Source organism: Zingiber officinale, chromosome 1B (genome assembly GCF_018446385.1).
Source record: "Zingiber officinale cultivar Zhangliang chromosome 1B, Zo_v1.1, whole genome shotgun sequence".
NCBI lineage: Eukaryota > Viridiplantae > Streptophyta > Magnoliopsida > Zingiberales > Zingiberaceae > Zingiber > Zingiber officinale.
This window is the reverse complement of record NC_055986.1, coordinates 7812601-7831434: the sequence shown is the minus strand read 5'-3', so window position 1 is coordinate 7831434 and position 18834 is coordinate 7812601. Positions and strand designations below refer to the sequence as shown.

The 18834-nt window shown below is 36.3% G+C and overlaps 1 protein-coding gene across 2 annotated transcripts; it reads left to right on the top strand.

Moving 5' to 3' along the window:
- The first annotated feature begins 125 nt into the window (after positions 1-125).
- On the top strand, positions 126-18594 carry LOC122048735 (importin beta-like SAD2). Of its 2 annotated transcripts, none has more exons than XM_042610271.1 (22): positions 126-386; positions 2830-2965; positions 3044-3131; positions 4664-4819; positions 5198-5360; positions 5453-5637; positions 5718-5891; positions 6264-6409; positions 6500-6623; positions 6722-6902; positions 7933-8092; positions 8186-8227; positions 8300-8418; positions 8491-8689; positions 10226-10357; positions 13636-13739; positions 13888-14067; positions 14836-14975; positions 15054-15193; positions 15747-15883; positions 17835-17958; positions 18037-18594. In XM_042610271.1, exons 1-22 carry the CDS (start codon positions 297-299, stop codon positions 18186-18188), a joined length of 3072 nt encoding a protein of 1023 aa, XP_042466205.1. In that variant the 5' UTR covers positions 126-296; the 3' UTR covers positions 18189-18594. The 2 variants fall into 2 exon arrangements, with proteins under 2 accessions (XP_042466205.1, XP_042466203.1); XM_042610269.1 differs by having other exon boundaries at positions 17829-17958.
- Positions 18595-18834: the final 240 nt, after the last annotated feature.

Below are 18834 nucleotides of genomic sequence, written 5' to 3'. Positions count from 1 at the left end.
CGATCACGGAATCGGGCTCACCCTTGTAAAAAAGACTCATTGGAGAGGATCCGAGATCGAGCTAGAGCGCCGCCCCTTGCCGGCCCGGTTCGGACAACTGATTTAAAGCCTAACTTAACCTAACCCTAGAGTTAACTACCTGTTCACCTTCGCTGCGGAGACAGGCTCCCGTTGCCATAGCAGTAGTCGTCGTGTCTCCGTCGTCCAAGCAAAACTATCAGGGAACTGCCACCGTCGTCGCTGGCTAGAGACCACAGAGGTTCATTTCCTCAGTGACGGATAAGGATTCCGCCTCCATGGATCTCGCTGGACTCTCTGTTGTGCTCCGTTCCGCGCTCAGCCACAACCCGGAGGAGCGGAAAGACGCCGAGCAGAGCCTCAACCAGGTGAAACGCACTCCTGATTTTCTTTTCAAAGATTGTATTTTTTTGAGGATATTGGTTTTTGACTGTGTCTCGCTACTCTTGTCTGCGACCAGTTGAACTACTATGTGATCAGAGCACTATTATTATCTCGTATATTTGGTTCATATGGGTTTCTTTTCTGTTGTTCTAATCGAAATTGGTACGGAATTCTGTGCAACTGTACCGTTTTATAAGCGTAGGATAAAAAAGAGAATTTAGCCGTTGTTTCTGAAAGCTTGCATGATTCCACTTGGTTTTGTTTTTTCCTCGGGCAAAATTTTGTCATGTAGCTAATCTTTGGATGATTGTTCTCATTTTGATAAGGAACAACATGCTAAAGTTTAAAATTTCCACTTTGTATCGATTCATGAACTAGAATGGCTCTCTGGTTTCCCTGTTGCGGCTGTTGGACAACCACAATCAGACCATATCCGATTTCCTATACGAGCACAATCAACACAATACATCCTAATGAGGAAAAAATAACCAAGAGAACTAGTGCGCTTATAAATGTGACAGGTTTATTAATTTTTCTCCCTTATCTTGTGCGAACAAGTATAGCTCACTTGTCAACGCTGTGCCTATTGCATCATTATTTTCTGATCCTTTGTGGTTCAAAGATCTTCTATGATGATCTTGATCTTTTGAGTTTAAATGGTTGGAGGACTCCTCACTATTATCTATGAGGCTTGACTCAACACATATAGTGCACATTATTCCAATCAAGGAGAGTTTTTTTGGGTCCCACATGGTTGAAGGATGCCTTGGAGTCATTATCTTTATGACAAAGACCCAACTTGCCCATTGGTTATGGTGTTCATATAAATTATTTCGATCACTCATGATCGAAGGATGTCCTTTTAGCATCTCCTTGTGAGTTGTGATACAAACTTGACCCAACACCTACAATGTTCGATGCTCATAATGTGGATTGGAATTATATTCTCGTTAGTCTTCTTGCCTCACAAAATCATCTATGATCATTATATCTCATTTGATCCCCACAAGCCATGGCGTTGCCCCCACGGGCATGGCATAGCAGTCAAGGCATAGCGGAGCTAAAGGGAGTGCTATGCTGGCGCTGAATTTAGTGGAAAAACTTGGGTTGGGCGGTCGTGGGAGGAAGTACTCATGGATGGAAAAAGCCGATGAGTTTGCCTTTACATGCGAAGTACCGATTCAGTGTTGGCTGGTCTTATAGAGGTGGCGAAGACCGCGGGGGTCCACTGCCGACGACTTGCTGCAGCACTTCCATGATTTATCTTGGACCGGTGAGAAACTTCCATGGGGCCGGGCCTGTCGCCTTCATGATTAGTTGAGTTGTAAGAACTGGATTCCCGGGTTATCAAAAAAAAAGTATAGGTTCATTTGACTCTTTGTAATTGAAGGAAACTTTATTCTTATCTCTTTATCAAGGAAAATAAATCAAAGCACGATAAAATTTGTTGAATTGTCATTGTATGCTCTTTTCTTATAAAAATTTGAATCATGTGCAAACAAGGAAATTGATTTGTAGAAATTTTAAGATTTCTAGAATTTTTTTCTAAGGTTATCCTCTTTTGGAAAATAATTATTTAAAGTAAATTCCTAAGTTGGTAATTGGCTTAGTTAGGATTGCATGAAATTTCTTAGTAGGTTTGTTTCTAATTTCTAATTTCATTTTTTTCCTAGTTTGCTCGAGTCATTAGGTACAAAGTTATTTCTCTTCTTCATTTCTTTAGTTTATTTTCAATTTTGTTTGGTTAAAATCTTTAGAAGGACATGAATCCTCCTCATGTTCCATCTCCATGAGTTCATTTATTTCTGTGCGTTTGATGATAGTTATCTCTTGCCATGCCTGATTTTTCCAGTTTATTTGTGTGAATTGTGGTTCGATTTTGATGGTGCATAACTTGCTATCAGAGTATTCTTGTGCTACATCAATGAATCTCTCTGATAGGTGCTATTAAAATCATTAATCTCTTGATGCAAAATTGCTGATGACAGGGCATCTCAAACATGAAATGATGTACATAGACCATTAAATGTTTGTTTGCTTCTCTACCACTGTACTACGTTATTCTAATGGCCTGGCATTTGACTGTCCTTTTCCTCAATATATATCTTGTTACCAAAAGTAAAATGCACTCGCAATTGTTTTCTCTTCCATTCTTCAGTTCCAAGTTAATTTGAAGGATGTTAAGTATATCATGTGGCAACTGGCAAAAATAGAATCTAAATGACTTAGCATGGCTTTTGTATTTTCCTTTTTTTCTCCTCCCTTGCACGCATGACACTAGGTGATGCTAAGATATCTATCCTTAAAGTCTTGGACGAACTTGGAAAATGAACACAGTATAGTACACATAACATCACATGATTGTATTTTTGCTTTTTTATTTCCTGTTTTGTTTGGCATAACCATTTCAAAAATTCTTTTCAACAGTTGCAGTATATGCCACAGCATTTGATTAGGTTACTTCAGATCATAATAGATGGTAGTTGTGATATGGCTGTACGGCAAGTGGCTAGCATCCATTTTAAAAATTTCGTGGCCAAAAACTGGTCGCCTCATGAACCTGGTAAGACCAAAGTATTCAAGGTTTTAAACATCTAGAACCCAACTGTCTACTAAATTCTAATTAAGTTGAGGTTTCCAGGTGAGGCCCAGAAAATATCCGAGAACGACAAGCAAATGGTCCGTGATAATATCCTTGGTTTTGTTGTTCAAGTTCCACCATTATTGAGGTACAGATCAAATGCATTTACTGAATATATCAACCATTCTAAAAACTTTTTTACTTTCTCCAAACATCTGATGGATACCATCAGTGTATCCACTTGTGGCACAATCATGAAAATGGGTTTTTATGCATGTTCTCCTTTATTTTGTACAGAATGCAGCTAGTTATTGCATTCATAAAATCTAGTACTTGAGCCAATTTTATGTTAGGAAAAAGATTTCTCTCTCTCTCAACATTCTTGTCATATTCCTATTTCATCTCTTTTGTGCTTGCTCTTACTGAATATTTCTCTTTCTAATGTAGTACGGTGTGTTGTTTCATTTTATTTATTTTATTTTTAAAATTGTGTAATAATATGGTTTGTGTTATCTTTGTTGCTCGATTATGCTGAGATTTAATCAATATTTTTCTAACCAAGGTTGTCCAATTTGGATTCTATCCTAAGAAAGAATGTTGAGCTCAAAGATTGAAATTTCTTTCTTGGTTAGCGTGTCAGTCCCAAACTGAAACGAGACATTTTTTGTGCTATATTGAAGCATGTAGAGACATGGTGCTAGCGGCATCAAGGAGGAGAAGAAGAGGAGAGGAAGAAGATTAGACAGAGGAAAGGAGAAGAGTGGAAAGCCATTTACCTTTGAAATTGTAGCTTTAATCACTCCCATAGGAATGAGAACTCATGTTTGCTGATGCGAAATGAGACAAATCACATTTAGGAAGGATTTGGGAGTCACCTGCCTTCATCAGAAAACTTCTCGTCTTTGTCATACTATTGAGACGGTACCTCATTGCATCTCATCTTCATTGCTCGCCTTTATTGCTTGCAAGGGATTTTCTGCTTTCAAGAGAATCGTTGATCGTTTCATGCACAAGATTTTCTGCTCACTTTCGCCACTTGTGAGGGATTTTCTGCTCACCTTCATTGCTTGCGAGGAATCTTCTGTTCGCCTTCATTGTTCACAAGGGATTTGTCACTCACCTTCATCACTCACCTTTGTTATTCGCGAAATAATCAATTGTGGGAGCCATATAGGATTGAGGAAATGTATAAGGATTTTGTGTGTTGTCATGTGCCAGTTAGCAGGTGCAATGGAAAATTTCACCTCTACGAATTGCCATGGAATAATTTTTTAAACTCTGGGGAGTACAACTCTTGAGAATGAAATCTGATCATAGGGCTACAAAATCCTATAATCTTGACATAGTTCTAGATTCCAAGCTGACGTACTTTGTTTGTGGTTTGAACTACATTGGAGCTATTGACATCTCTCTTTTTGTTCCAACAATTTTATTGCAAGTTCATCTTAAGTTGGAAAAGTCAAATCTTAATATAAGCTACTTCTGATTTAAAATGCCATTTGGGTACTGAGTATCCGTGTGTGGCCATAAGGTTCCATTGTGCTGCCAAATTATGTACACATCTTAGAATGAGTTGATGCTACTTGGCACCAAACTTTATGCTTTTCAGTTTTCTGCTACACTTGGGGTGCATGATTCACATTTGTTTGATATATTTTTACATGTATGTTTGCTTCATAGAGCTCAACTTGGAGAATGCATAAAAACCATTGTCCAAGATGATTACCCAGAGCAGTGGCCAGGTCTTCTTCATTGGGTGAAGTGCAATCTCCAATTGCAAGACCAGCAAGTATTTGCAGCTTTATATGTATTAAGAGTTCTCTCCAGAAAATATGAGTAAGTATATGCTAACAAACAAATTTTAAAGTAATATTATCACATTTCTCATTGTTTATTCAGTTTTTTATTTATGTATTTTTGTTATTTATTTTTACAATTTCATCATCCTTAATTATGAGTTTGAGTGCCACTGTTGCAGTTAGTTGACACATTAATTTGTTTGATATAATATTTATATGTTTTTTTCTACTATCTGTTTCTACAAATTTATCAACCTTAATCATTGGTTTTAATGTACGTGGTTCGAGATAATTTAGATAATTAAGTGCAATTTTTTCTGTGAAAGAATGATAATTTGTTGCATATAATTGTGTACTCGTTTGAAGTGTATATGGTTGACTGACTATTTTTGTTTTTTCTTTAAAAAAAATACAGGTACAAATCTGATGAAGATCGAACACCATTCCATCTCATTGTTAAGGAGACATTTCCTCTTCTGTTGGACATATTCAACAAACTTCTTCAGATAACTAATCCCTCAATTGAAGTAGCAGAATTTATCAAGCTTGTATGCAAAATTTTCTGGTCATCCATATATGTAGGTTTGACAAGAAAAATTCATTATTTTGACTGAATTATTTCTCACTATTTCCTTACTCTTTTCTTCTTCAACTTAATATGCCATTTCAGTTAGAGATCCCACGATTGTTACTTGCGCCCAATGTGTTCAGTGCATGGATGGCTCTCTTCTTGAATTTATTAGAGAGACCTGTTCCTTTGGAAGGTCAACCAACTGATCCTGACCTCAGGAAAGCTTGGGGATGGTGGAAAGTGAAGAAGTGGACAATTCACATCTTAAATCGTTTGTACACAAGGTCAGATGCATGGTTATTGAATGTAATGTTGAACATTGTTCATCTTATGCTCATATTGACTTGTGAAGAATTGATAAAAGGTTTGGGGATCTGAAGCTTCAGAAGCCAGAGAACAAAGCTTTTGCTCAAATGTTTCATGATAGCTGTGCTGGCAAAATTTTACAATGTGACCTACAATTGCTCAATGTTGTTCGTACAGGCGGTTATCTACCTGATAGGGTTATTAACCTTATAGTTCAATTTGTCACCAGCAGGTTTGTATCACTTTACTGAAACTGGTTGTTGTTTGGTCAACTTATTTGATTTTTTTTCCATGGCATGCTATCTACATATTAGTTGCCGCGTATTTTATCTAAAACACCTAGTTATCAATCTTTTTATCTTCAAAGGCATGGAAGTTTCTCAGAATTATGGAAATTTCATTTCTTCCTAGTGTTGATATGTGTGTCACACTACTGTAGGTAGCTATTTGTTAACCCAGTCTTGTAGACTGTGTTTGAACATTTCTATCTCATAACTTAGGCCTTCTTATACTGGTCATTTTCTTTGTTACCCCAAATTAAATTTGGATTTTTTCTAATTTAATTGATATCATGAATTATCTTAATGACATTGATCCTCTGCAGTATATCGAAGAACAGCATGTATCAATTGCTGCAGCCGCAACTTGATATTGTTCTTTTTGAGATTATCTTCCCTCTAATGTGTTTCAATGACAATGATCAAAATCTATGGGCAGAAGATCCACATGAGTATGTTAGAAAGGGCTATGGTGAGCTCAGGTTCCTTTTTTGCACTGGGTTTTGATTATATGAACTACAATCTCTGAATAGTATTTCTATTCTTCATATGTGTTATCCAGATATTTTGGAAGATCTGTACAGTCCTCGAACAGCAGCCATAGACTTTGTGAGTGAATTAGTGAGAAAGCGTGGCAAAGGGAACCTACAAAAGTTTATTCACTTCATTGTGGAGATTTTTAAAAGGTCTTTTTAATTATTTGGTCTATTAGGCTTCTTTCATTCACTTCATGAACCTTATAAACAAAAAATTATTGATCTATTTGCCTATCACTTTGTAACAGATATGATGAGTCACCTATTGAACATAAACCATATCGCCAGAAAGATGGTGCTCTTCTGGCCATTGGATCATTGTGTGATAAACTTAAACAAACAGAACCTTACAAGTCAGAGCTAGAGTGTATGTTAGTCCAACATGTTCTTCCTGAATTTGCAAGTCCCATTGGTCATCTTCGAGCAAAGGTTGTATTTATTACTGTCTAGTTATTTCTGTGCTTGGCATTCATTCTGTATTTATCAAATCCTTATGGGCTTTTCTCCTTGGACTCAAAATCGAGTTACTCTTATTGATGAAATGTATTGAGGGGTTTGTTGATTATTGTTTGTATTCTAATTTAATGATTGCTTGTGCATATATTTTCTATGACTGTAGTTGCTAGATCTGTTTGAGTTTTTTTTGGTTTGGATGAATTATTTGCAGCAAACTTAAGCCTGATCCTTTGTCCAACATCAATCTTATAGGAGTATTACTCGATCCTTTTCATATAGATAAGCCTTAGATTTGTTGGAATTAGCAGGTTGTATACACTACTATTTTTGTCTTTTTTATTACCAATCTTCAAGGTAGGCCAATGGCCTTCCTCTTTTAACATGCAAAAATCACTGCATGCAACTAACTGAGCAGTGTGTAATTACATGGACAATTCCTGTTTTTGTTTTTTTGTCCTTCGTTCCTTGTGCTTCTGAACTCTGAAACATCTTTTTTCTGTGGTTTCCATTCTGCCAAAAAAATGCCAGTTCTCAGTTGATCCTCATGGCGACTACTTTATTCCAATATTGTCATGTATGCCACTTGCATTTTCATTCATACAGATCTATGCATTATGAACATGGAACAACATAATGAATTAGGTGCTATTGCATCCCACTACATGCAATTGACTATTAGTTTGTCGCCTGACTTAATTTTTTCAGATAAGTTTAACTTCTGCAGTATTTCTGCTTCGAAGATACTCATTTCTTGGATAAATCTCAATTTTATGCTTGTTACTTCTTTAAAGAAGTCATTCTGAGAACCCAAACATATTACCTGAATTATACAAGTACCATCCCCTATATATATATATATTCCTTTTTTTAGGGAAACCAACTATGTACTGTGACTTTCCAATTCTAGTTAGTTGACTTTATGCTTCTGTAGTATGAGAACCTTTTTGTTTACAAGTTTATGTTATAATTTATGAATTTATGAATCTATTTGATGGAATACCAGGCAGCATGGGTTGCTGGGCAGTATGCAAATATCATTTTTTCAGATCAAAACAATTTCCGAAGAGCCTTCCACTCTGTTGTTTCTGGAATGAGGGATCCAGAGCTTCCTGTGCGGGTCAATTCAGTTTTTGCTTTGCGCTCTTTCATTGAAGCTTGCAAGGGCATGTTTATGCTAACATTTCTTTAGACCTGAAACTAGTAATTATTTTTTTAATTTTCACAGCAATTAACTTACAATTATGTTCTTGATATAGATCTAGACGAGATCCGGCCAATTCTTCCTCAATTGCTTGATGGTATGTGTCAAAGTAGTTTTTGATTTAACTCTTTTTTACTTTTTCCTGAGATTTTGAGAACATTACCTGTAGAGTTTTTTAAACTTATGAATGAGGTTGAGAATGAAGATATTGCCTTCACTCTCGAGACCATTGTTGGCAAGTTTGGTGAAGAAATGGCTCCATATGCGTTTGGCTTGTGCCAGAATCTGGTATTGTATTTTAATTCAGTTGCTTTTAGTATATCAGCATTCCCTCTGATAAAAACTCAATTCTTTGAATAGTCTGCTGCATTTTGGAAGTGCTTGAATACATCTGAAGAAGATGATGAAGCTGATGACACAGGTGCTTTAGCTGCTGTTGGTTGTCTGCGTGCCATAGGTGCCATCCTTGAATCTGTTAGCAGTCTTCCTCATCTCTTTGTTCAAATTGAGCCAATTTTACTGCCTATAATGCGGAGGATGCTGACTACAGATGGTCAAGGTATCTAATTGTATGGTTGTCATTATAGGGATCTTGGTGAATTTTATGTATTTGCATTTTTGTAGAAACATTATTGCACATTGTTAATGTTCGTGGTTTGAAGGTGGTTCAACTCTGTCAGCCTCAGTTATCAAATGAGACAATCTAGGCTAATATTCTGGTTCCCTTGTCAGAAAGGTTGAGCCTGTTGGGATATGCTAATGCGCCAAATACATTATGACTTGCAAAACCTGTATCATGGTTTGATGATGCACTTCTACAAGTAGGTAGCTTAGGCACAGGTGGTAGAAATGTTACCTTTGGCCATCATTTTACCTGGCTAATTTTAGGTTCTGATGGTATGGCCTTGGTGCTCCCTTTATGAATGGTTGGTATGGTTAGCCTCGTATAGCAGTGCATGCGCAGGACTTCTACTCCACCTCATCTAGCTAGGGCATTTTTGACATGAAGCGACCTATCACACTTAATGCACCATATGCCAGGAGATATTGCTCTTCTGTGAATATCCACTGGTCGCAAATCTCACTAGTCGGACGGTCTCTTGTGGAGGTTGTCTTGTTTGAATTGAGGTTCTCTTGTTTGTTGGAACAAAAAGAGCATGTATTTTGACATTTGCTGTAACACTTCAATATTGTTTTGCACTTTGGGTTGGGATCACCTACATTGGAGCACGTGGCTTCAGAAAGCATTTATAGGGGTAATCATGTTCTACATGTAGATTATCTGCTGACTCAGTTTTGTTTAGCATCAGTAGGACACTGCTGTGAATATACTCCAAACTTTGCAATTACAATGCACACTGAATTTCATGTCTGAACTGTTACAATTTATAGAGCTGATAAAGGTTATTTAATTGACACACTTGGTGATGTCTTTCCAAAAATTCCTAGATGCCTCAGTTTTCATAGATTACATTACATATTTGTTGATGTCTTTTATTATTTTCAATGCTCCTTTTGGCAGGCCGAAGTGGATGACTCCTTAACTTATTACCTACTAATTATAATTAGGTTTATGCTATCTCTTCTCTATCAAAATTATAATAGCTTGATGAAATGCAATAACTCAGTGCATTAAATATCAGTTTTTCTTCTAAATTTTATCCTCGTTGCTAAAATTTCTGCTGATATCAAGATTCTATTTCTTTTCTTAGTAGGATCTTTTTTTGTGTACAAAATTCATCTATTTGTATTTGATTCTCAATCTTCTATTTATGCATGATTTTATGTTTGTTGGTACATGCTTTACCATTTTTAATAATTGTATGTTATATGTTACAATATAAAAATTCTGCAAGTGTAAACCATGGTATCAATATTGTGGCTCTATTCAATGTCTTGAGGTGTCAATTTGGTCGCCTGTTTGACACATCAATATAGCAATTCTGCAAGTGTAAACCATGCTATCAATATTGTGATTCTATTCAATGTCTTGAGGTTTGCAATTTCACGCTGCCTGTTTAATACATTCTGATCAAGATTGCTGGATCCTATGAATCAATACTTTTTTATCCTGATGGTTTTGCATGTTTCACAGATGTTTTTGAAGAAGTTTTGGAAATTGTTTCATATATAACAATTTTCTCCCCAACAATCTCATTGGACATGTGGTCTCTTTGGCCTTTAATTGTAGAAGCACTTGGAGATTGGGCTATAGATTTCTTTGAGAGTAAGTCAATACATGCGACTTTTTCTTATTCTCAGCTTTTGCATTCTTTTAGTTCTCGTTTTTGGTTTTTTTGTGGAAGGAAGCACACCATGTCATTCATGGTACCAAGCTATATATTGTCTTAAGACTTTAACTTCTAGAAAGATTTGTATGCTCGTTTTGGCCAACTCTAATCCAATTTTCTTCTTATACTTCATTTTCAAGAAGTGATTTCTCTGTGTATTGATCATAATTTTCACTTAAAAGATTACAAGAAGAATGGTCAAAAGCAGAATGGTTGGTGGTATATGTTATATTCCACTTGAAATAGCTTAACTTGATCCATCTCATTGAGCTTCAATAACCTAGATTTGGTCCTTCACTTTCCCAAAGAGATGGATAGTGAAATTATTCTTGTTTGTGATTATTATTTCATTCACATTTAGTTTAAAAATGAGGTAATCTGCTTCTTCCTGGGTATCCAATCTTGTATCCCATTATTTTTAGTTACTATAATTTATGCTTAGAATGATAGCCACAAATCAGTTACATGTTTCTAGTGCTACTAGTTATATGATAATATGAATATATTAGTTTAGTTTGTCATAGGTTGTTTATCCGCTAGTTACTATTTTGGAATCGTATGTAGTTAAACTGTTTTCTTTTCTGGTAGAATAATACTATTTAATCCCCTCTCAGCTTGCAATTAGAGCAGATTCAAGTACAATTTTTTTTTTGTTTCTCATTTGAGGGTAAGCTCATGGATTTTTTGAGGTAAGAGTTTATCCAACTTTGGCCCTTTTCCCATCAATTAACTTCACTTGTCATTTCTGTTCACATTGTATTGCTTATGTCTGGTTATTGAAATCCAGACCAAACAATGCAGCGCATTCTATTGATCGATTCTCATTAGAATACGGGCGAAACTTTTCATTCCGCCTACGGATCGGCACCATCACAAGCACTCCTTTGTTGCCGACACACCCCTAGGTCCTGTGTGCGCATCGCGGGAGCCCGGTGATGCATCCTAAAGCGTCGCGCGAACCCGACAATGCATCCGGACACGCCGCGTGAGCCCGGTGATGCTTCCTGATGCATTGCGCAAGCTCGGTGACACTTTGCTCGAGCTCGGCGAAGTCTCCAGGCGCATCACTCGTTAAGGAACACGTCGGAATAGGAGCACGACGAGTTCGGACACGTCGCACGAGTTCGGCGACGAGTCTGGGCATGTTGTGCAAGTTTGACGACGAGTCCGAACAACCCAGCGATGAGTCCGGACACGTCATGCGAGCCCAGCGATGCATCCGGAAGCGTTGCGAGCTCGACGACGTGTCCCGGACGTGTCGCGCGAGATTGACGACGTGTCTGGACTGTTGGGTTGTAAGGTTGCAAATAAAGTCTCACATTGAAAATACATGGGAAAGATCATGGGTTTATAAGGGAATGATATTTTCATTGATATGAGGCCTTTTGGGTAGAGCCCAAAAACAAAACCATGATGCCTTAGACCCAAAGTGGACAATATCATACCATTGTGGAAATATCTAAATCTCTTTTGGTCTTAACAATTGGTATCAGAGCCCGGACTGTCAGAAGGTCTAACCGCCGACTGTGTGCAAGAGTTATAGTCTAATTGAGCCATGTGAGTAGAATATTAACCTCGAAAAAAATGAAATGGGGGCTCCCGTATCCGGATCAAGAGGACCAGACAAGTCCTAGTTGTGGCTAGTTAAGGAAGTCTTAGTAGGTCGGTGGACTGAGGGGCAAGAAAACCTGGTGGATCGAGGATCGGACGTGGGAAGCCTGTGGTCCTTCGTTTGAGGAGGGGATTGTTGGGTTGCAAGATTACAAACAAAGTCTCACATTAAAAATATATGGGAAATATCATAGGTTTATAAGGGAAAGATATCTCCATTGGTATGAGGTCTTTTGAGTAGAGCCAAAAAATAAAACCATAATGGCTTATGCCCAAAGTGGATTATATCATACCATTGTGGAAATATCTAAAATCCCTTTTGGTCCTAACACGGACATGTCGCGCGAGACCGACTACGTGTCTGGATGTATAGTGTGAGACTGACGACGCGTCCGGAAGTGTAGTGCAAGCCCTGTGACGCATCGGAAGCATCGTGTGAGCCTAGCATCGCCTCCGGATGCATTGCATGATCCCGAGAGCGTCGCGGACAATGGAAGAACATGAGCAGGTTTAGAGTTTAATGAATAACTTAGGCTAATAAATTTAATCACTCCTAGTCATAATTGGGATAATTTAGATAGGGTTAATTAAAACCTAATAGAATTATCTCATTAATTATATATATATATATATATTGTTTTATTTTTTATGTTTTTTATTTTTAAATATTTTGATTAATTTTTTTATTTTTAATTAATACATTTTATATTTAAAAGATATCGAAATCATATTGGCACAGCATGATACTGTATCCAAACTATATCGTTTCAATCTGGGACCGAAACCTTGACACGAGTCGAGATTTTAAACCATGCCTCTTGCTTCTTTTATCTTGCTCTAATGGAGATTTTAGTATCATTTTCATTGAAGGAAAAATATTGATGATCGATCTGTCTAGGTTTTTTGCCACCTCCATATATTACTTAGTTTCAAAAGACACTCGTAGTTCTATCCCCAGCTATGACATATTTGCAGGAATTTTTCCTTCAAATGGGGCGCGCAATCAAAGGATGTTGGGCTTTTGGACTGCCCACCGCAAGCGCTTCCCGATTTACCTTGGTGACCGGTGGGAAAATTTCATCGGGCAGGGCCGGTCACCTCAGGGCTAGTCAATGAGACTAACTGAGTTTATATTTTTTTTAGTTTCAAAAGGCAGTCAATACATTGCATAGCGCCTCAGTGGCACCTAGGTAGTGGTGTTAAAATAATATTAAAATAACATGGAAAGAAAGAAACATGTACGTATTTGTGTTTGTGTGAGACAACATCAAATTTATTGCCCTTATTATTACTAACAAAGTATATTAATCAAATCAAAACAGTTTTACAATCATAAGAACACACGACAAACCACTTTATATTTAACATTTCAATGAAGAAAAATGCACAACAGAATTAGATTGAAAAATAACATGACAAGGAGGGACATGGTGGGTAAGGTTTTATTCAATTGAACTAATTAGATGAACGTGAACCATATTTTTAATGAATGTGAACCTTCTTTAAAGGTATCTCAGATTCTGATAATTTTTTCATAAAATTCTCAATCTTTGTTTCTTCTTTGTATTCACATCTGTCTACTTATGTGGTTTTCTCCTCTCAGGTATGCTTGTTCCTCTGGACAACTATATATCAAGGGGTAACCAACATTTCCTTTCATGTAAAGATCCAGATTACCAGCAAAGCCTATGGAAAGTACTTTCAAATGTATGTGTTTCATTCAGCTATTTGTGGGACCCTTCACTAACATTTTTGGGAATCTATTTTTGGTTAATTGAAACTTCAAATAATAAATGCAGACCTTTTAATCATACGATTGCTTTGATTACATTTTTTTTGGTTATCTATTTTACAGGTCATGTCAGATAGAATAATGGATGACAGTGATATTGAACCTGCTCCTAAGCTCATCGAAGTGGTATTCCAAAATTGTAAAGGCCAAGTGGACCATTGGGTTGAACCTTACCTGAAGATTACCATTGATCGTTTGAGCCGAGCACAAAAGCCACATTTTAAGTGTCTCATGATACAAGTTGTAAGTATTTTTTTCTTCACAACATTTTATAGCCAGTATCTGTTTTTTGTTACTTTCATCCAAGGTAGACTTTAAAATGTAATTTATGCAATTGGAATAAACTAATGGAACTCTATATTGACAGTGGAGCATCCAGTTCACATGTATGACTCTGTTAAGTGAACAGACCTCTCTCAATATTTTATTCCATAACTTACGATCTGAATCGAATTAAAGATATGTAGCTGTGATATTCTTTTATTACAATTGAATATAGGCTTATTCCTCTCTGCATTAACTTGGGCCGAAACGTGTATGTCTCAATGGTCTAACATTATAGGTGTTCATATTCTGCTTTTTTATTTTTTATTTTATGACAATCATCATAATATCTTCATCTACGACTGAGTGAATTTGTTTGTTGGAGAAGCTTTGATTAAAAAAAAAACACTCTGAATTATCCAACGTTATGCTTGTATTTCTTGTGTGCTCCTGATGCTCTGTTGCTAGTGGTTTCATTCTATCAGACTTTCTTTTGAGGAACAAGATTCAGTCTATTATGATTTTTTAGCAATATGATCATAACTTATGTGCACCTCAAATTTGTTAAGATTCAGTCTTTTAACCATATGTGCACCTCAAATTTGTGTAGCTAGCCTGGTTTGATTCTCTGGTATCTCAGAAGAGCATTTATTTCTAGGACTTCTTTTTTCTTTTGCATTTATGGTGGAAAATTTTTGTAATTGGATCTTTAATATTCTGTCAGTTTAATAGCTGCTCTGTTTGCAGATTGCTGATGCTCTCTACTATAACTCTTCTTTGACGCTTGGGATACTGCATAAACTTGGGGTCGCTTCAGATATTTTCAGTGTCTGGTTTCAGATGCTGCAAGAAGTTAAAAAGAGTGGCGTTCGTGCAAACTTTAAAGGGTAAAGTTTATCTTTTTTCTGTTTGTTGTCACTTTCCATTGGTTCTGTATGATGCTGAACACTCTATCACAAATGTAGGATGCATAATAAAAAGATTTGCTGCTTGGGATTAACTTCGCTTCTTGGCCTTCCTGCCAACCAGTTGGCTGCTGAAGCTTTAGAACGTGTCTTTAGGGCAATAGTTGAGCTTCTAATTTCTTACAAAGATCAACTTGCAGGTAATAGTATGTTTTTCTTCTTCGGCAGATAAAACAGTCTATTTACCCTAGTCATTTGATTTTCTTTTTTTGTGCTCTTCTGTGCTGCGTAAAAGTAATTTTTACACACTGTAATTAATAAACATTTTTTTTTTTTGCAATTCTTACTAGTCTGAGTTCTTTACCCTAATTTGCTGTTGTAAATTCATGACGTTTGAAATTTTTTAGCTGACATTTTCATTGACTTGTTTCTTCTATTTATGCTGTCAAAAGTTCTTTTTTCCCCTTATGATATATTTGACAAGTGAAGGAGAGTCTGAGCGCAACGGTAAAGTTATTGTCATATGATGTTGAAGTCATGGGTTCGAGTCGCGGAAACATCCTCTTGCAAAATGAAGGTAAGGTTGCGTACAATAGATCCAATGTGGTCTGACCCTTCCCGGGACAAATACTAGCAGGAGCTTCATGTACTAAACTGCCCTTTATGATATGTTTGACAAGTTCTAGTCATGCAAAAAGATTATTCTGCATTGCCATTGTATTCAGTTTCATAGTAACTTCTTTAACTGGGCAGAAGCTGAGAAAGAAGATGACACCTATGACAATATGGATGGCTTTGATGCTGACGATGATGATGAGGAAGAAGAGTCTGAAATGGGAGATGACACTGAGTATTGCAGTGAAGAAAAATTCAAGAAATTGGTTGCGGAGGTTAGTAGGTTAATGTAATAACTTTATGGTACATATTCCCCTATCATGCTCACTAAATGACTCATAATTTTGATATGCTAAATTGGAGATGGCATAAATCTAGTCTGGTTTATAATTAAATCTCATAAGTTTTTAAAATCAAGTTTCCTATGATGATCTTATCAAGATAAAGCAACTTAGTCTGTAATAATTCCAAGTTTGCTAGACATTAGTGTCCATTGGGACTCATTTTCCAATAGGTAAAAGTGCAGTCTTGATTGATTTATCGTCCTAGTATACAAGAGTTTAAATGGGATAGGTTCCAAGACATCAGATATGGAAGTAACGTCTCTCTATATATGTTTTTTTTCGTTCTTTTAAAGACTTGATTTTAATATATTTCTCACGGGCAATATTACATATGAAACTAGGAGCAGTGAAATCTCTTTATTTGTGGAAAGAAAAAAGCATAAATATTTGATTGCTCTTAGTTTGATCATGTACCAAGTACCTCCATGTGCAAGAAACAGATCTGGAGTTGTACAGATTGTTAATGATATCAAACACTCACAAAAGCACACAGTTGGGAAAAAAAAAATGCCATCGATAGCATGATTTCTAGATGGAATTAAATTGTTAAATGCTTATGCTATATCCTTCGATTGTAAAATAATTTGTAGCATTAGATAGTTAAAAATTAAGGGGTCTTGTTTTTCTTCACTCAGATTTCTTACCAACCTATCATCCATACTGACATTTTCCCACTCCCTTGTATCATTTTTTTTGTATGAATCTGATACTAAATCCTCAATTCTGATCCTAACATCACTTGCAATCTTTTTTTTTTGTTTTTCTCGTACATGTAGAATGTTCATGACCAAAAACATTTGAGGTTGCATGCTTATATGCTTGTTGACCAAATTGTCTTTCTTAAGCATAGATTTTAGGTTATTGCATATTCATATGTACAATCTAGCCATAAAATCTATAATTTGGGTGGACTTTGAAGATATGAACCTTAGTGCTTTGATGTCCTTATTTTTTATGATTCTTTTATATGAATGCTAAGAGATTGTTTGGGATTACTAAGATCAAATAAAAAATGCTACTATCCATGAATAATATAATGTAGCTTTCAAAGAAGAAAAATAGAGCAAATAGAATGCGGTAATAGTTATGCCCAAAGACTATTGGTAGATTCCAAAATTGACAAGTTTAATCAAGTAGATCTGAAGGTATAATGGGGAGACAGAAGAATCTCTAATGTTATTGAGAATGATTTAAGAAATTTGGATATTATTAGTGAGATGGCCTTGAAGTGATACTATTAGTGACATCACCTCGAAGTTTCCATGTAGTTAGCTCTGAATAGCTGGGGCTAGCACAGCTTATTGCTGATTTTAAAGATATAGTGTACAGCATATTAGAAGGACAAGAATTTTTCCCCTCAATTCACCTTCTATGTAAGATTATATCACTACATGCGTTTCGTTATGCGCTAAATTGCTCCATCTTGCTACATAAATTACAAGCATATCCTTGACACTTTGCTTGTGATATAGGTTTTGCACCACTTGTCTTGAACACTATTCACTATTACTAAAATCATTTTTTGATCAAAAAAGATCACTACTTTTTGCTATAAAATCAGCAACAATGTTACATTCCACCACTTATTCTGGTATATATTTTGTATTTTGTGGTATCCCTTGTGTTATTAATGCAGCACCAGGATATATCAGTGTGCCTAGATCTCATGAGAGAAGAGAAACTCTAAAATAGAAAGCTTTGTATCATTGCTTATTGTGGGTCTTTCAAGACATGCAAAATTAAATTGGTTTGCTAAGAATAATAAAAGTGGAAGACAACAAAATGTAATCGAATAGGAATAAAATAAAATGAAATTTTGCATCACTAGTTTCCTACAATTGTGCACAAGATCATACCTTATCGTCCTATATGATAGAATCAGGCAAAAGGATTTCAATCAACTGATGAGGATGATGAGACTGATGATGATTACAGCGATAACGATGACACACAATCACCAATTGATGAAGTCGATCCTTTCATTTTCTTTGTGGAAACTGTTCAAGGTATTAATATACTTTTTTTTTTCATCTTGTCTATCTACACCATGTTAGAGATGTAACTAACGCAACTACTATGCGCAGCCATGCAAGCTTCTGATACCGGTAGGTTCCAAAACCTGATGCTGACACTCGACTCCCACTATCAATCTCTGGTAACAAGCATTGCTCAACACGCTGAGCTGAGAAAAGCAGAGATTGAGAAAGAAAAGTTGAACGAGGCGACTATTGAATAAATCAGCATAATAGAGATCGAGGCTTTGAGATAGTCTCCTTAAGGAATGGCAAAAGGACTGGAGAATGAATTGTTAGAAATTACCAGTCCTTTGGAGTTGCGACAAATTCGCTCCCCTCGACGTTAAACTATTTTCAGTTCTTTTAGCAATTTTTTCGGTGGGAATCTCTTAACTGGAGATTACCACCTATAGGGCTTAGGCCATAGCTTTGTCGATTTTGTTTTAATTTATTTTATTTTTTCTCTATATCTATTGGGTAAGACTTGATGAACAGAGTCTGCACTGGAGTGATATCTGCAAGGGTTATTGGTGCAATAAGAAAAGGGTTAGCAGTGATGGATGTATATGATTATCTACTCTGTATACTAGAAAGGGAATGGTGGTAATTGTTTAATATGTTTGCTAATTCTTTTGCTAATATTTTTATAAATGCAAGCACACATTATATTCACAAACAATAATCATCCTTCATTGATTGAGGATCAATCTACAATATCTAGTGGATGGAACTACCCACTCTTCTGCCACATGCTGTTTCATCTTTAACAGTGCTCTCTGTATGGCATACAGATCATGTGCATCATTAAAAATAAGTCACCAAATCTTTCTCCTTTGGCTTTTCCCACAATGATCACGTGTTCATATG